At 40.3% G+C, this 14,058-nt stretch overlaps 1 protein-coding gene across 1 annotated transcript in view; it reads left to right on the plus strand.

Annotated features, from left to right (window-relative positions):
• The window catches only part of LOC102861111 (24-hydroxycholesterol 7-alpha-hydroxylase-like), a 182,423-nt gene that overhangs the window by 66,013 nt on the left and 102,352 nt on the right, over window positions 1-14,058 (plus strand). Inside the window, exons 6-7 of the mRNA XM_006881929.1 lie at window positions 1,486-1,593; window positions 13,625-13,715. Of these exons, the coding sequence (XP_006881991.1) occupies window positions 1,486-1,593; window positions 13,625-13,715 (199 nt within the window). The remainder of the gene's footprint in view (window positions 1-1,485; window positions 1,594-13,624; window positions 13,716-14,058) is intronic.

Consider the following 14,058-nt stretch of genomic DNA (forward strand, 5'->3'; position numbering starts at 1 on the left):
CTGTGCCATCCTCACCATCTTTGATATGCTTTGACCCCATTGTTCCAGACATGTGTCCATCTGTCTTACTGAGGGTTGTCCTCTCTTTCTCTGACCCTCCTCCTTCCCCAGCATGATATTCTTTTCCATGGACTCACCCCTCCTGACAACAAGCCCAAACTCTGTGAGACAGCAGTTCTTTTGGCAATCCATGGGATATTCAAGACTCTTCTCCAACACTGCCCAACTTTGGATGCTTGAGAAACAATTAAAAATATCATGACCTTCATCACTTTGGAGAGATCCTTGACAACTGATTTTCCCAATGCAACAGTTAATGTCATATTATCTTAATTTCTTCCCTATGACAGCAGAGGATTATCTGGGAAATCACTCCATGGGGTGAGGGGATGGTATCATGATAAAATTTGTGTAGTGAGTGACCTGGGAGCTATCACATTAGATGGCCAGACAAGGGGGCCTGTTCTAAGATACCTCTATTCCAGTCAAATACTAGCTTTTGTCAGCTGTTGCTTTTATGTGCCATCAGTTTAGTTTTAAGGTTTTTTCCTCTTGAATGTGCCAAAGACCTGTGTTTTAGTGTGGCTTGCACTTGAGGTTTGAGTCTACCTAGAAGTACACTAGAAGAAAAGACTGGAAATCTTATTTCCAAAATATTAGCCATTGAAACCTCTGGGAAGCATACTTCTTCTGTCATACTCATGAATGTCTCCATAAGTTGGGCTCAACTCTATTCCATGGCAATGGGTGGCAGAATTTATGTGTGTTAAAAAAATTAGAGATAAAAGCTTTTCTAAAAATGTTAAGTCCCACTAAGTACCCCTAATACACAGTAGAAGTGAGACTCATTGGTCTAGACTCTAGACTAACTCTCATTTTATAAGAATGAACACAGCCCAGCTGCCAGAATAAAAAATGAAGCCGGCCAAACAGGCTCGAGAGCTCAGCTCTTCAGATTGTTGGTTGGTTCGTTCATTCATTCTAATGCTAATACATTCAAGGCACTGTGTGAGGTATTTTAGGTAAAACAAAGATGATACAATGAAACATATGTGCTTATAACAACAACAACAACAACAACAACAATAATATCTGCCCTTGTATGTGATTGTATTGCTTTTAAAGTGTTTTAGCATTTTAAAAAAATAAGAAAAAAGATGCAATATGCACCTGTCCTATTATAATCATTTTCATTTAATTTGCACAACAACCGATGAAGAATGTATTAAAGAATGACCTTTTTGCAGATGAGAAATGGAGGCACACAGAGGTTAAAGTAACTTGCCCAAAGTCATGTAACTTTCAAATCCCAGAGTCAGAATTTGAACCAAGGAAGTAAGGAACCCTACTCCTAGAAACTATATGACCAGTAAGTGATACTAAGAATAATGCGTTTTGAATTAAAGAAAACTCTTGTGACTTATTATTAACATTACTGTTGGCCACATAGCTGTGCTTTAACGATGTTTATTTTTTTTAAAACAGACTGCAATGCAGGTTATACTGGATATCCTAAATGTGGAAGAATATGAGCATAAAAGTTCCAATTATGGTCTCTTATTTCTTTGGGCTTCTCTGTCCAACACTGTTCCTGTAAGTATGTTAGTAAAAGGTTTTATTTCTATAAATCTATAAGATTTAAACTTGTTTGTCTGTGTGTGTACCATAGAGCTGGAAATGACCCATAGCTGACCCATCATTGGGTTTTCAGAGGCAGTTAATAGCACATGAGGAGATTCCCCATTCTCCCACAGAGCAGCTGGTGGCTTTGAACTATGTGCCTTCAGAATTGCAGCGTAGCTTCTTGCCACTAGGCCACAAGAGCTCAGATTTAAACCATTGCTGTTGTTGTTAGGTTTCATAGAGTCGCCTGCAACTCATAGCCACCCTGTGTACAACAGCCCCAAACCCTGCTCTGTCCTGTGTCAACTTCATTGTCTCCAACACACCTATTCCCACTACTCCAATCACTGAATCTATCCATCTCATTGAGAGTCTTCCTCTCCTGTGCCGTCCCTCCACTCTCCTAAACATGATGTCCCTCTCCAAGGACTGGTTCCTCCTTGAAACATGCCCAAAGTATGTCAGACAGAGCTTCAGAATCCTTGTCTCCAAGGAGCACCCTGGCTTCACCCTTTCCAGGACAAACCTGTTTGTTCTCCTAGCAGTCCATGGTATATCCAACAGTCTTCTCCAGCACCACAGCTCAAAGGCATCAATTCTCTTTCTGTCATCCCTAGTCATTGTCCAGCTCTCCAATACATAGCACACAACTGCAAAACTATAGCCTGGATCAGACGCAACTTAGTCTCCCGCCCGACATCGCTGCTCTTCAGTACTCTGGAGAGGTCCCTGACAACTGACTTTGCCATTGCAATATGTCTCTTAATTTGCTGGCTGCTGGTACCAAAAGTGTTGACTGTGGAGCCAACCAAACTAAAACTGTTAACTATCTCAGTCTCTTCAGCATCCATACTGATGCTGCCAATTGGCCCAATGGTAAGAATCTTCGTTTTCTTGATGTTGAACTTCAATCCATATTGAGGGCTGCAGTCCTTGACTTTCTGCAGCAAGCGCTTCAGGTCCTCCTTAGTTTCATTCAGCAAGCAGGTTGTGTGATTTGTATAATGCAGGTTGTTGATGAATATTCCTCCAATTCTGATGCCATATTCCTCCTCGTACAGCCAAGCGTCCCGGATAATCTGTTCTGCATATAGATTGAAAAAGTATTGAGACAAAATACATCCCTGGCAGACCCCCTTCCCAATTTTGAACCATCCCATGTCTCCTTGCTCTGTTCTGATGATCATCTCTTGGTCCAAGTATAGATTTTGCATAAACACAATCAAATGTTCTGGGATTTCCATTCATCTCAGAGTCAGCCACAGTGGAATCCACACAGTCAAAGCCTTATAAGGAATACATGATTAGAGATTTTCTTTTGTTTTTAAACTGAATAAACTACAGCAAACTTAAAAGAAAATGAGTCAAAGTACTCTCAAAACAACAATAAAATTAATCATCCTCTCTGAGCATTAATTTTCAGGACTTTTAGAGGAAGGCCCTCTATGAGGTGGATTGATTCAGTGACTGGGATAATTGGGATGGGAGTGTCAGAGACAGTGCAATTGGCACAGGACAGAGCGGAGTTTAGGGCTGTTGTACATAGGGTCGCTATGAGTCGCAAGTGACTCGATGGCACATAACAACAACAACAACAACAACAACATTAGAAAAATGCCCTAGAGAAAAACCACACAACGCCCCATTAATGTGACACAGGCAGAGTCAGTCAGTTCTTTGGAATTTGTTGCTGTTTGCTGGTCTGAAAAGATTTAAGTTATTTGTTTCAGAAAGTAACTGATGGGTGGCACAGACCCCCAGCTTGCTAGCTCTTACTGACACCTTTGCCAAGACATCCTAGTGTGTGGATAGAGACCTCGGAAAAGCTTAAGCGTCAGGTACAACGCTACACCACAGGGCTAGGTGACAGTGGGCCTTTCCAAACTCAAATGCCACGTCTGTAAAATGGAATTAATGCTGCCACATCCAAAAGAACAAGGAGGGCTGGGCGGAGGTGCAGCCAGGATGTTCTTTAGGGCCGAGGATGCTGATTCACCTCACAAACTTTGAGCATGTTGTTAAGAGGGGCTATTCCTTGGAAAAAGACATGCTTGGAAATGTAGAAGGTCAGTGAGCAAAAGGAAGACTTTCAACAAGATAAATTGACACAATGACAATAGCAATAGGTTTAAGTATGTCAGAGATGATGAAGATGACACCAAATAGGATACGTTTCAGATCCCCTGTTCATAGGGTTGCTATGAGTTGTACTCAACATTATGGCACCTTACAACAACCACCATCACCTTATGGGATGGTTGTGAGGATTATATAACAAAGAAATAAAAGGTGGCTCCTGGGATTTGGCAGAAAATAGGTATTTAATTAATGTTCATTTTCCTCTCTAGAAATGATTTCCCTGATTACAACCAATTGCCCTTTCCTGGCCTGTCCTCATCACCTCTGACTTTCTTGAATCCACTGAACATAGACGCCCTAGCTCTAGGGTATGTCATTTCAATCACCTTAGAGTGACAATGGCCATCTTGATTTCTGGGATCTCTTATCCCTGCGCGGGAGAGCCACAGACAGCTCTCACGGAGGTGGAATTGTTAGGCTCTGTCTTTTCAGTAATCAAATCTTGTCTTTCTTTATCTCTTTTCTCCTACTTTGTACTCTATTCAAGAGCTCTGGAAAATTGGAGTTCAGGCATCAGATGGGCTTTATGCCAGGTCACCTAGAGACACCTTTGTGGGCTGGGTAACATTGTTGGATTGGTTTAAGGTATAGCCTATAATTCATGAGAATTTTTCTATGGAGAGTGTTTTCTCTTGGAATCTTCCAAATTCTAAGACATTGTCGTCGTTGTTTGTTGATTGCTGTTGAGTCGAGTGCGACTCATCGAGACCCCATGAACAAAAGACCTGAAGCCTTTCGATAGCTATCGTTTCTCAGAGTTCATAGAGTTCATAGAAGCTTGTTGTTTAGGAAGTGGATGCCACTCGTAGTGACTGCAAAATGATAACATCTTCCCAAAAGCAATCAGTATCAATGCTGACGATATCAGTGTTTAATTTGTTTGAAGTCTTTCCTAAAGATCCCTTCAGTAGCAATCTTTATTTACCACTAACCTCATTCGATCTACTCAGAAGCTCCCCCAGTCATGTCTGTCCTCCTTTGACACACTCTTTTGCACATTTAACTGCTCTTTTCTCCCATGTGTTTCTCATTTCCCTTAAAAATGGGGAGCTCTTTGGCGGGAATTATGCCTTACACATGTCTGTGTTTGCTGTGATTTACGGTAGACTTTCTGACAGATAAGAAGATGCAAAATGTGTTGCTGTTGAATCAGCTCTGACTCGTGGTCATTCTCCATTGGGTTTCTGGGGCCGTCATGGTAAAGGGAGGGGCTCCTGCCCATCTTTCTCCTTTGAAGCCACAAGCCATTGATGGATTCGAACTGCAGAAGACTCAGAGCATTTGGATTAACAGCACAACTTTCTATGGACTATGCCCTCAGAACTCCCCTGGCATATAATAGGGATTCTTTAAATAATCTAGGAAGCTCTGGTGGCTTAGTGGTAAGGAGTTGAGCTGCCAACCCAAAGGCAAAAGTTTGAATTCACCAGCTGTTCTTCAGAGAAAGATGGGCAATACCCTCTTATGTCATTTATAACCTTTCAACATTCATTGGGTGGTCAGTTCTAACCCAACAGCACATAACAATAATTGTTGTTGTTGTGTACTGTAGAGTCCAGAACTGACCCATAGCAGAACATAGCAGGTTTTCAGAAGGAGGTTGCCCATCATTCTCCCGTGGAGCAGCTGGTGGTCATGAACTGCATACCTTTGTGATTGCAGCACAGCTTCTTGCCAGTTGGCCACCAGAGCTATCTCTATAACAACAATTGTTGCTATGTGCCATCAAGTCATCTGCGACTCATAGCAACCCTATGTACAACAGCCCTAAACCCTGCTCCGTCCTGTGCCAATCTCACTGTCAAACACACCCACCCCGATTACCCCAGTCACTGAATCAATCCACCTCATAGAGGGTCTTACCCTCCTGTGCTGTCCTTCCACCCTCCCAAGCATCACATCCTTCTCCAAGGACTGGTCCCTCCTTGCAACATGTCCAAAGTATGTCAGATGAAGCTTCAGAATCCTTGCCTCCAAGGAGCAGCCTGGCTTAACCCTCTGTAGGATGAATCTGTTTGTTTTCTTAGCAGTCCATGGTATATTCAATACTCTTCTCTCACACCACAGCTCAAAGACGTCAATTATCCTTGTGTCCTCGCTGGTCATTGTCCAGCTCTCTGATGCATAGCAAGTGATTACAAAGACCATGGCCTGTACCAGGCACACCTTACTGTCCAGAGTGACACCATTGCTCTTCAGTACTTTTGTAAATATCTATTATATACTTTTTGAATGGATGAATAAATGGTGTTCAATAATTTATTCACTTCACCCTCCCATGATGCAGAGGGCTAAGAATTTTCTACCTTTTCCCTGCTCCCCTTTATTCTTATCTATCCAAAATTATGGAAAAACATTGTGCTTACTACCCCTGCCATAGATAAGTGGTCCTTCTTCTCTTCGCCCACTGTCTCTTTGCCAATCATTCATTGGCACTACCAGAGCAGTTTTTTTAGCTCTTTTCACAAATTGTTGTTGTTGCTAGGGGCTGTTGAGTGAAGTACGACTCAGTGAGACCCTCTGAACAGCAGATCTGAAGCCTGTTTTATTCCACTCCAGCTTCACACTTCCTAACACACTAGAGCCCATTGTGACAGTCACTGTGTCAATCCACCTGGTTGAATTTCACAAATATGGGTACATAAATACTTTAAAATCATTTATGCTTTGTTGATTCAATCTGTAGAAAACTCTTTGTTGATTATTTTTTTCTCATGGATTTTTTTAATATAGAATTTTTATTTTATACTAGCTTACTTACAAAGTTCATAAATATTGTTCTTCATGCATGGCTTTTTCAAAAGTAGAAAATAACCTCAGTTTCTAAAAGAAATTCACTGAGAAATGCATTAAAAATTATAAGTAATACCACAGTTTAGTAATTTATTGTTTAGCTGCATTCTTGTGTTATTCAAAGTAGTGAACTGCCCCCATTTTAGTGAATTGCTAAAAATGTAACATAAACATAACAATATAATGCAAAACTTCAAACTACTCTTTCACGTAACTAAAAATTGATGTGCAATCACTAATATATATCTCCTACCATTAACTCTGACTCATCAAATGAGTTGAGAATGTAATGATTAATAATTAAATCAAATAACTGACATTCCTACCTCTAGGTCAAAGTATCTGAGTTGAGGACAAGAGAACATGTCAACTCTTTGAAGATTTGGTTCTTGTGTGAAAATGAGCTAGGGGATCCTCAGAGAGCCCTGGTGGCCTAATCCATGCGGAGCTGTGCTGTCAATCCAAAGGGCGAGCCCCTCTGGCTACTGGCATCCACCAGCCATTCTGCAGGAGAAAGATGGGCACTCTCCTTCTATGCTGTATTTATGATAGTCTCTGAAATCCCCTGGAGGGTCTACCATGAATGAGTCAGTTGTCAAGTTAAGGTGATCTCTGAGATAAAGAGTTCTGATGTCTCTGTGGATAAGGAGTTGCAAGGCCAGCCTAAAGACATGGGGTTAGAATTCATTAGCTGCTCTAAGGGAGAAAGATGAGCAATTTCCTCTTGTGCAATTTGCAGTCTCTCTGAAAGCCCACTAGGTCAGCCATGAGTCAGTTCTTCTTCCAGCAAGACAGCAGATGAGCCAGCAATAATCTGGAGAATTTCACAGTGAAGGAGTTTCTGGATTGTCAGAGGTTTGATTCTCCCTTTCACCTTGTTTTTATGTACACATTACTATATTTATTCTTGCAATATCAATTTAAGGTCACAAAGGCAAGGGTAAGGAATGAGCCTTATTAATGTGAGCATTTCCCTTCCTGCAATTGCTCTTCTTCTTTTGACCACAGAGGGGAGTACTGAGATTACTTAAAGGTCTATATATAATACTAGTTAGCAAAAGAATCAAAAACGCTTAAGTTCTGAGTCCTTTCAGGACGAAATTCCTAGATGAAACTGCTCTGATAATAAATATCTATGGGGTGGGGGAATGAAAGAGAAACCCAAACTCTTTTCAGTGGTTTTATATACTCTATGACTGTACTCTTCATTACTCTCGAATCTGTAGTGATTCATAAATGACCTTCCATTGCCTTTTCAAGGCTGAAAATTACTCATCTTTCTCCCTTACAACCACTGGTGGATTTGAACCACTGGACAAGCATGGACTTTGAGTTAGCAGCACAACTTCCTATGGATGATACCACTTAAGGTCTCTGTAGGTTTTCTTTCTTTCTTTCTATTTTTTAACTGAATGAGTACATAGTTTATTTCACTAATTAGACCTTTATTTACAACTTTCTTGTTATAGAAATCAACTGCAACACCATTGTGCACATTTGTAATTCTTTTTGTTTGTTTGTTGTGGTTTTTAAATTAATTTTAATGAAAGTTTACAGACTTTGGATTTCCATTCATTCATTGTTGCACTTTTCTCCCTGCCCACCCCTCCCCCACAATTCACTCTTCTCTTTAAAAAGTAAAAGAAAAATTCTTTCATTATTATACAGTTCCTCCCCACATGTCCACTCCACTATGCAGCCTTCATTTTGGACTCCTGTCATGACAACAATACCTAATCATATGTCCCTTTTAACTGTACTCTCCCTCGTCTGTTTCAATGCAGTATGCGTTATTTATCCCCTCTTTCTAAGTCTCCCCCCCAACTCTTATGTCAGTCCTCTTTTATAACAGCGGCATTGTGCAGTATTTGTCTTTTTGTGACTCAGATATTTCACTCAGTGTAATTTCCTCCAGGGTCACCCATTTTGTATAATATTTCATGAGTTCCTTGTTTTATGCAAAGAGAAAATTAAAAGGTGAAAACTTCATTTTCAATATATATTTCAGGAACCCTAGTGTGGTAGTGCATAACACAGAGGGTTCTTTTTGTTAGTTTCCATGCAGTTCACTTCAACTCTTAACAACTACAGATCAAAGCCGGGCCTGGTTCTCTCTATCCTCACCTTTGCTCCTGTACTTAAAGCCATCATTGCAGTCACTGTGTCAAGCCATCTCACTGAGGATCTCTCTCTATTGCTAATCTTCCACTCTTCTAAGCATAACGTCCTTTTCCAAGGACTGCTTCCCCCTAATTAACATGCCCAAAGTTTGTAAGCTCTGTCATCCTTACCTCTAGGGAGCTGTTGTTATTGGTAAGTGCCATCAAGTTGACTGCAACACATAGCAATATTATGGTCAGCAGATTTGGCCTTGTCCTATCCCGTGCCATCCTCCTGAACTCTGATGTGCAGGAGGAACCCATTGGTATACTCACTGTATCAATCCATCTTGTTGAAGGTTTACCTCCCGCCTCACCTTCCCTACCCCCACCCCATATGATGCCCTTTTCCAAGGATTAGTTCCTCCTAACAACGTGCTCACGGTATTTGACATGACGTTTCACCACCTTTGCATCTGAAGAGCACTCGCCAAAGTTGTACTTTCTCCAAGGCAGATTTGTTGTTTAAACCATCCCTGGGATATTCATTACTTTTCTCCAACATCACAATTAAAAACATTGGTTCTTCTCTTGTTATTTTTATTAATTTTTTTTAACTTTTAGATGTATAAGAAGCAATCGAAAATGTCACCGAATGAATCAGGCACATTTTAGTCTTTTGTTTTTTCAATTTCCATTCATCCATTGTTGCACTTTTCTCCCTGCCCACACCTCCACCTCCAGTACAATCTTCTCTTTGAAAAGTAAAAGAAAAGTTCTCCCATTATTTTATAATCCCTCCGCCCAGGTCCACTCCACTACGTAGCTTTCATTCTGGACTCCTGTCATGACAATAATACCTAATCACATATCCCTTTTAAACAGTTTTCTCCCTCATCTGTTTCAATGCCGTATACATTATTGAGCCCATCTTTCTCAGTCTCTCCCTAGCCCCAAGGTCAGTCCTGTTTTACAACAGTGGCACTATGCAGTATTTGTCCCTTTGTTTTTTTTTTTATTTTATTTTATTATTTTTGTGTGCGTGTACCGTCAAATCGGATCTGACTGGTACAGGAGGAGATTGCCCCTCCTTCCCCGGCAGAGCATCTGGTGGATTCGAACCATGCACCTCTGGGATTGTAGTTGCAGCTTCTTGCCACTAGGCCACCAGAGCTCCCCTGTATTTGTCCCTTTGTGACTGAGATATTTCACTCAGCATAATGTCCTCCAGAGTCACCCATTTTTAATAATATTGCATGAGTTCCTTGTTTTTCAATGCAGCGTAGTATTCCATTGTGTGAATATACCACAGCTTCTCTATTTATTCGTTTGTTGACGGGCACTTAGGTTGTTTCCAACTCCTCTCTATCATTAACAAAGCTGCAGTAAACATAGGTGTGCATATATCTGCTTGGGTGGCAGTAATGGTCTCATTCTCTTCAATCTGTATGCTAAGCAAATGATTCCCAAGAATCTAGTAACTGTCAGAGATCTTAAGGATGGTACAGAATAGTGCAAAGTTCAAGTTGATTGTTCAAAGGATCACTATGAGTTATAGTTTACTCAATGGCACCTAACAACGACAACACCACAGCTAATCATAAATTTAGTAATTCAAATCCACCAGCAGATCAATGGAAGAAAAATAGCATTTGCTTGCCATATGGATTTACAACTTCAGAAATCCCATTTGGTCACCAAGAATTTGAAGCAACTCAGACAGTGGATTTATAGCAGACTACTGTTAATAGAGTAGACTATAATAACACAAAGGTATAATAACACTATGTTGTTATTGTGGTAGTGGTTATGTGCCGTCGAGTCGCCTGCAACTCATAGTGACCCTATGTAAAACAGCCCTAAACTCTGCCCTATCCTGGGCCAATCTCACCATCTCTGACACACCTGCTCCTCTTATTACCCCAGTCACTGAATCAATCCATCTCATTGAGGGTCTTCCTCTCCTGCACTGTCCCTCCATCCTCCCAAGCATGACGTCCCTCTCCAAGGACTGGTCCCTCATTGCAACATGTCCAAAGTATGTCAGATGAAGCTTCACAATCCTTGCCTCTAAGGAGCAGCCCGGCTTCACCCTCTTCAGGACAAACCTTTTTTTTTTCCTAGCAGTCCATGGTATATTCAATACTCTTCTCCAACATCACAGCTTAAAGGCATCAATTTTCCTTCTATTATCCCTAGTCATTGTCCTGATGCATAGCAAGTGATTGCAAAGACCATGGCATGTATCAGGCAAACCTTAGTCTCCAGACTGACATCATTGCACATCAGTACTTTAGAGAGGTCTCTAACTACAGACTTTCCCATTGCAATATGTCTTTTAATTTCTTGGCTGCTGGTGCCGAGAGTGTTGATTGTGGATCCAAGGAAACCCAAACTGTGAACAATCTCAATCTCTTGATCATCCATTATGATGCTGCCAATTGGCCCAATGGTGAGAATCTTTGTTTTCTTGATATTGAGTCTCAATCTATACTGAAGACTGCAGTCCCTGACCTTCCACAGCAAGTACTTCAGGTCCTCCTCATTTTCAGCAAGCAGGGTTGTGTCATCTGCATAATGCAGATTGTTGACAGATCTTCCACCAATTTTGACCCCACATTTCTCCTGATAGAGCCCAGCCTCCCAGATAATCTGTTCTGCATACAGGTTGAAAAGGTATGGAGACAGGATACAGCCCTGGCGTATACCCTTCCCTATTTTGTATTATGCATTGTTTCCTTGCTCTGTTCTGATGACTGCTTCCTGGTCCAAGTATAGGTTTCGTATTAGCACGATCAAGTGTTCTGGGATTTCCATTCTTCTCAGAGTCGGCCACAGTTTGTTATGATCCACACATATAACACTATAACAAAATAAATATATGACAGAATTTCATCCACATAAGAGAGAGGGGGACTCTCAAGTACATTATAGTATTTCAGTAATATTCAGACTTGCAACCTCTACCCCCTTTTTCTGATGTTGTTAGGTACCATTGAGTACAACTAATAGTGGCCTTCTGGACAACAGACTTAAAACTTATCCTATCCTGTATCATCTTCATCATCTCTGATACACTTGAGCTCATTTCTGTAGTCACTGTGCCAGCCCATCCCACTGGAGGGGGTCTTCATCTCTTTTGCTGACCCTCCCCACCTTTCCAAGCATGATGTCTCTTTCCAAGAAATAGCCTCTTCTAGCAACATGTCCAAAGTATGAGAGACAAAGCATTACCATCATTACCTCCAAGGAGCACTCTGTCTGCACCTTGTTTAAGACATATCTACATACTTTTTTTGGCAGCCCATGGTATATTCAGCAATCTTCTCTAACATCACAACCCAAAGGTATCAGTTATTCTTCTAACATCCTTATTCATTGTACAGTTCTCAGATGTGAAGCAAATGATTGAAAAGAATCAGGTGCACCTTAGTCTTCAAAGTGACATCAGTGCTCTTTAATATTTTGGAAAAGTCCTTGACAACAAACTTGACCAATACATCTTCTGATTTCCTGACACCAAGGGTGTTGATTGATAATTCAAGCAAGATTAAATCATTGATAACTTCAATCCTTTCCCCATCTATCACAATGTAGCTTATTGACTCAGTGGTGAGGACTTATGTTTTCTTGATGTTGAGATGTATGCATACAAAGGCAGAGTCATTAATTTTTGGCAGCAAGTGTTTGAAGACTTCTTCACTTTTCAACAAGCAAGGTTGTGTTGTCTACATAACACAGGTTGTTTATGAGTCTTCCTCCTGGCCTGATGCCACACTCCTCTTCACAGAGTCCAGATTCATAGATTACTGGCAGTTTGATGTTGAAGACTGTCATCACTTAATTTAAGAGATTTCAATGTATATGAACTTTTAAAGTAAACTGGTATTAAATAAAGTGGGGAGGGGGAAAGCACTTTCGTAAAAAAGTAGGCGGGGGAAAGGGATTTTAAATACAATAAAGTTTCTTGAAATGACCTTATTTCATTTGCAATATATATAATTTGCCAATTCATTTATGTTTTAAAGAAATTTAACCTTAAAAATGTCTTTGTCTTAAGTCTTAATTGGCATCATTTGCTTTCTGAAGATTGGTGTATGCATATCTAGTATTTTCCTGGAAGAGATAAGCAATCTCCTCCTGTGCAATTTATAGTCTTTGAAAAACCACCATAGGGTCATCTATACACTGGTTCCAACTCAATGGCAATGAGTTTGGAGTTTGATATTTGATATACTGTTGTATTGATTATTTTTTTAAAATATCAGTTTTTAGTAAAAGATAGTTTAACCTATTTAAACAATATAATTAATCCATCTCCAAACCTCATTGTTGTCAGGTTGGAACTGACTCATAGCTGACCCTTTAGCAGATTTTCAGAGGCTACAAATCACAAGAAATTGTGATCTTTCTCCGAAGGAGCCACTTGTAGATTTGAACCACCATTCAGGTGTCACCTTTGGGTTAGCATGGCAGCTCCCTCCAGACCACACCACCAGAGCACCTCCAGAGTTAGCCCCAGTTTCAGTAGAAGATTATGAATTTGACCTTTTAATGATAAAGACCAACTTTTTAACTGATAAAATTTGTTTTCCAAGGCAGCCATTAATAACATGCTTTTAAAATTTATCTCAACATTTTCTACATTTCTTTTCAATGTTTATGACTAATAGTGACTATAAGAATTTGTAGGTGGGTGAAATGGTTGAGCCCTTGACAACTGACCTAAAGATTAGTGGTTCAGACCCACCTCAGAGGGAGGTGCCTTTGACGAAAGACTAGGTGAGTTGCTTCTGAAGGTTTTACACAGCCTTGGAAACCCTACGAGGTACATGTCTACTCTGACATAAATGGGTCACTGGGAGTGTCAAAGCTGACTGCAGGACACGTGGTTAACTGTTTCATATGAAATATCCTTTGCTCGCTGTCCAAGAAGTTCATATTTTTGACATATGCTTTCCTTTTTTAAGGTTGCCATTTGGACACTGGCATTTATACTTTCTCATCCTGACATCCACAAGACTGTTATGGAAGACATATCTTCTGTGTTTGGCCCAGCAGGTATTAACCCAGAATGAAATTACATAATTGAAGACACATCTAATAATGTGTGCTTGTCATTTTTTCATGAAGTGAAATGCCCATAATTTTATAGAGATTTAACAAAATGCACAGCTAAACACTATTTGTTATGAATTATAAGCCAATCAAGTAACATCCTAGAATTTAATAACTCTCTAGGATTTTAGAAGCCATATAATCCAACTTCCTTATTTCTAAAGCCTTAATTTATATACACAGTCAGGGGTTTTCCTTCAAATCCTTTGGCCTCCTCACCTCAGTTAAGCTCAAACCCAGCCATTCCTCTGAAACTTCAGAACAAATGTTTTATTTTATTTTTTTT

Source organism: Elephantulus edwardii, unplaced genomic scaffold (assembly GCF_000299155.1).
Source record: "Elephantulus edwardii isolate Elephantulus edwardi_28Jun2011 unplaced genomic scaffold, EleEdw1.0 scaffold00017, whole genome shotgun sequence".
NCBI lineage: Eukaryota > Metazoa > Chordata > Mammalia > Macroscelidea > Macroscelididae > Elephantulus > Elephantulus edwardii.